Source organism: Cherax quadricarinatus, chromosome 27 (genome assembly GCF_038502225.1).
Source record: "Cherax quadricarinatus isolate ZL_2023a chromosome 27, ASM3850222v1, whole genome shotgun sequence".
Taxonomy (NCBI): Eukaryota; Metazoa; Arthropoda; class Malacostraca; order Decapoda; family Parastacidae; genus Cherax; species Cherax quadricarinatus.
Genome location: NC_091318.1, coordinates 26,043,335 through 26,048,517, shown reverse-complemented (window position 1 = coordinate 26,048,517; position 5,183 = coordinate 26,043,335). Strand labels below are relative to the sequence as shown.

At 36.8% G+C, this 5,183-nt stretch overlaps 1 protein-coding gene across 14 annotated transcripts in view; it reads right to left on the bottom strand.

The window, feature by feature from the left end:
• Window positions 1–312, bottom strand: part of Mi-2 (chromodomain-helicase-DNA-binding protein Mi-2 homolog) — a 108,962-nt gene extending 108,650 nt beyond the window's left edge. For all 14 annotated transcript variants that reach the window (XR_011392490.1, XR_011392491.1, XM_053779938.2 and 11 more), the window contains exon 1: window positions 130–312. Coding sequence is in view for 12 of the 14 variants with exons in the window: in XM_053779938.2 (XP_053635913.1) it covers window positions 130–163 (34 nt within the window). In the remaining 2 variants the exon portion in view is untranslated. The remainder of the gene's footprint in view (window positions 1–129) is intronic.
• Between the last annotated feature and the right edge of the window lie 4,871 nt (window positions 313–5,183).

Sequence of the window (5,183 nt, the reverse complement as noted above, 5' to 3'; positions counted from 1 at the left end):
TCCAACGCTATGGATTACCACACAATTACACTATAAACAGTAATAAGGTCCATTTTCCTGAGGCACACAGCCTCACGCCGGCCCATTCAAACAATCCTCACACAAAACTTGTCGTTATAACTCACTTACCTGGATACTCGGTCTCTTCCACGTCTGAAGGCATTCTCTGGGTGCTCCTCGACTAAAACTAGCTAAAAAATGCGATAATTTTTGTGTATTTTTTAATTTAATTAGGGGGAAAAGGCGCGGGAGAGCGGGGCTGGCGACCACTGCTCAATGTTTGTCGGCCATCGGGTTTTTCGGACAAAAGAAAGTCTACTGCGCATGTGCAGATCACCTTCCCTTGTGGGTTACGACCTTCCTACTTCACCTACAATAAATTTGGATATAGGGTCCAAAAACACACAATTAAAGGTATGAAACACATGACAAGGTACGTGGCACCTTGGGCACATGGCACAGCTACAAGGCGAGGCACTGCCCGCCTCTCCACACTTTTTACACATTCGGCTACATATCTATTTTTCACAATAAATATTTCAGTGCTTGCAATATACAGTATATTCATGACACAGGGGCTTACGCCTCTCGTTCTTAAAGCTCTAGCAAAGCACAGCGTCCAGGCAAACTGTGTATCGTCTTTAATTAAACACCATCACTTCCCTTTCAGAACCCAAATCAAACCTTTTCACTGCTCAATGAACCAAAAAAAAAAAGAAAGTTTTAAAACTATTAAAACCCTAAAAAGTTATCCACATAGCAATTTCTGTTAGGCAACAGTGGTAGAAATAACGTGGCAGAGAGAGGCTGGAGACATACAATGGCCTCCAGGTGAAGAGTCGTGGTTAATTTTGACATCTCTGGTGTTTGGTCACTGTCATTGTTCACCTGCCCTCGTCTACACAACATTTTACCAGGTGTGAGCAACAGGTCACTGTGCTTGTATGACACAGGATGGTGCTCAGGCACTGAGTTTATCATGTTCACAAGGAGTTCCTTGCTGCCGGTGAAGGGATCTTGATCCAAGGAGTCATACCTGATCTTCCCTTCTTTAAGCCTGCTTGTCTTTCATCCCGCTAGGCGTTGTATGATTACTCCGGGCAGGAGGGAGAGATATAGCACTCACTATGAATGTAATAATAATAATAATAATTATAATAATAAGGGGGATTACCAACAGACCCCTGGCAGTCTTCAAGCTGGCGCTAGACAAGCACCTAAAGTCAGTTCCTGATCAGCCGGGCTGTGGCTCGTACGTTGGTTTGCGTGCAGCCAGCAGCAACAGCCTGGTTGATCAGGGGCTGATCCACCAGGAGGCCTGGTCACAGACCGGGCCGCGGGGGCGTTGACCCCCGAAACTCTCCAGGTAAACTCCAGGTAATAGCACTCACTATGAATGTAATAATAATAATAATAATAATAATAATTATAATAATAACAGTAATAATAATAATAATAATAATAATAGTAATAATAATAATAATATAAATATAAAGTTCAACACACCGGCCGCATCCCACCAGGGCAGGTGATCCAAAAAGAAAAACGAAAGTTTGTAGTGTATGTTTTGCTCCATTATTGTTCAAATTTCATTGTACAATCTCTTAGTGTTTAAATAATCAACTACCTCATTTTGTGATTTTACTAGTAAGCATAAGTCACCTTATGTAATTTCCTTATTTACTATTGTTTGCTTAAACATTAGCTGAATTGATACTTTCTCTGTCCATATTACTACCTCATATTTTTTTAAATACTATCAATTGATATTACCTACTAAAATTAATAATTATCATTCTTACTATAATTTCAATTTACTCTTAACATTTTTGACATTTAATAACCATTACTTATCTAATTACCTTTACCTGTTTTATACCACATTTACTATCTTAGAGTACTCTTAATTACCTTGTACTGCCATATAACCTCTAGTATAACTACCAGTGCAATATTGAATGAAATAAACATTACTTTTTCACTTTTTTTGTAATCATTATTACTTACTAAAATTTTATTAAACACCATATTTACTACCAGTCAATTTTACTTTTGTACATTAAACATTATTTTATACTTCCCATAACATTTTGTTGCCAAATTTTCAAGTTTGTATATTCAACTCCAACCTTTATATTATCCTTTGTACCTGTCTACCATCTTACTATCATATTATAACCAAGACATTACCATTATTCATTGTTCTTACTTGTCCATTTAATTTTGTTTACCACTACTTGTTTTTTTAGTCACTTTTTATTGTGTGTGCAATTAGTGTATATTCCAATTACTTTTTTGCAAGTACCAAAACTATCTTTTGTTAGCTAGTACCAACTACCTCATTTTATTTTACTTTTTTATTGTGCAATAAACTGCTCAACTTATTTAATATTACAAATCAGATCTTACTCCTAAACCAATATTATCTCATAGTGACTATCTGTCCATTTAACTTGTTTACCATTACTTAATTGTAGTCCCTTATATATTTTTTTGTCCTTTATTTTAGCTTTATATAACTACCTTAGATCATATATTCGCAATTGTTAAACTAATCAAGGTGCTATTCTCAGGTGCTAAAGTTAATAAGTTCACTATTTTGCCATTATACTCCAAAGCTCATTTATTTGCTTACCACTTTATTGTTCACCACAACTTATATTAGTCCCTTTTATATTATAATTTTATATTATAATTCTAACTTTAAAGAATTACCTTTAAAGTACTACCTACTATCATATTCCCAAGCTCCATTATTTGATCATCACTTTATTTGTTCACCACAAATTATTTTAGTCCCTTTTATATTGTCTCCTTTATTTTAGCTTTAAAAAACTACCTTAGCTCATTATTTTTTACATTTGTTAAATAATTCAAGTGCTATTTTTTTAGCTTTAGAATATTTACTTTATTTTTTACTTAATTCTAACTGTAGACTCACTACAAATCTTATGATTACAAGCATTGATCCTGATACCAACCTCTTATTTAATGACTTAAATGATTCAAACAGTTACTGTAATTACTACACAGCAGAACAATCAAAGGCACTTCTCAGAGCCAACAACAACATAACTATCTTTAAGTACAATATCAGATCTTTAAGCAAGCATTATGATGACCTCCTAGCATTACTAAATTCCTTGCATGCCAATATGTCCATCATTACACTAACTGAAACCTGGCTAAAGCCTAATACTACAGATGTCTATGCCATTCCTGGTTACACAGCCATACACAACTGTAGGCCAGACCAACAAGGGGGTGGCACAGCTATATACTACTCAGACCAACTAGAATGTATCACTAATACTTGCACAAGGGATGAACATGGGGAATATATAATAGCTAAATTCAAATCCAAATACCTACAAAAACCTCTCACAGTGATAAACATCTACAGAATTCCACAATCAAACATTAGCCAATTTAGTCAAAACCTAGGAAGTATGATAACTGATTCACGCATGAACAAAGATCACTTACTACTCTCAGGTGACTTCAATATAAATCTCCTGCAAGACCAGAACCCACACGTTACTGAATTCACAAACACAATGAGTAACTGCATGTTGCTACCAACAGTAATAAAACCTACAAGAGTTACAGAGACTAGTGTTTCCCTACTTGACCACATCTGGACCAACACCATATCCCCTTTAAAATCAGGCATAATTACAGATAATACCACAGACCACTACCCTACTTTCCTCATAACAACTCTTGGTAAAATACCCCAAGACACTACTAAAGTCACCTTCAGACTTCACAATGAGGCAGCCATTAATAACTTCACAACATCAGTAACAAACATTGACTGGCACACTGAGCTAGAAATCTATACAGATATTGACGAATGTTTTAATAATTTTCTAAAAAAGACCCAATACCTTTATAACAAGCACTGCCCTAAAAAACTAAACAGATGACAGCTAAGAGACTGAACAGTCCCTGGCTAACACCCAGCATTCTCAAATCCATAAATACAAAACACCGATATGAAAAACAGTACAGAATGGGTCACATAACCAGAGACCAAACAAAACGTTACTCGTCAATCCTAACCAGCCTGATAAGAAGGGCAAAAAAATTGTATTATGAGAACAGATTATCCAACTTACGAGGTGATATAAAAAAGACCTGGAAGACCCTATCAGAAATTCTGGGAACAAAAAAGATATCACGACAGAGCGAAATAAAATTAGCAAAATCAGATGAACCCCAACTCCCACCAACAGAAACAGCAAACAGACTCAATGATTTCTTCTCCACTATAGGTCAAAACCTTGCCAATAATATCCCAAGCTCAGATACCCCACCAAATGACTACCTCACTGGCAACTACCCGAACACACTGTTCCTAGCTCCGACTAACCCATATGAAGTCTCCCTTATTATCAACGCACTGAAAAACAAGGCAGGAGATTTAAATACCTTACCACCCTTTATATACAAAAAAGCGTCACAAGTACTATCACCAATCATTGCAACACTCTTTAACAAATCCATTGAATCCTCCACCTTCCCTACAGTTCTCAAAATAGCAAGGGTCACCCCGATCCATAAAGGAGGAGACCAAACAGAGTTGAATAACTATAGGCCAATATCCAGTTTACACCCTCTCTCAAAAATCTTCGAAAAATTAATTCATAAACGAATCTACTCCTACCTCATCTCCCATAACATTCTCAACCCCTGCCAATTTGGATTCAGGCCTAATAAAAATACTAATGATGCTATTATACACATGCTTGAACATATATACACTGCAATAGAAAAAAAAGAAGTCCCACTGGGGATCTTCATTGACTTACGTAAAGCTTTTGATACAGTTGACCATGACTTGCTCCACGTAAAATTGTCACACTATGGTATAAGAGGGCACTCCCTCAACTACCTCAAGTCTTACCTCAGCAACAGAAGCCAATATGTGTACGCAATTACAGTTGGTATAAGAACATAAGAACATAAGAACGAAGAAACACTGCAGAAGGCCTACTGGCCCATGCGAGGCAGGTCCAAGTCTCCTACCGGCTTAAGCCAATGCACCCAACCTAGTCAGGTCAGGTCACATTGACTTAAGGGAGGAACACGGCAACCGACCTGGTAGCACAAGCTATCAGGTCTAACTCACACCCACCCACATCTACTCATGTATTTATCCAACCTATTTTTAAAGCTAC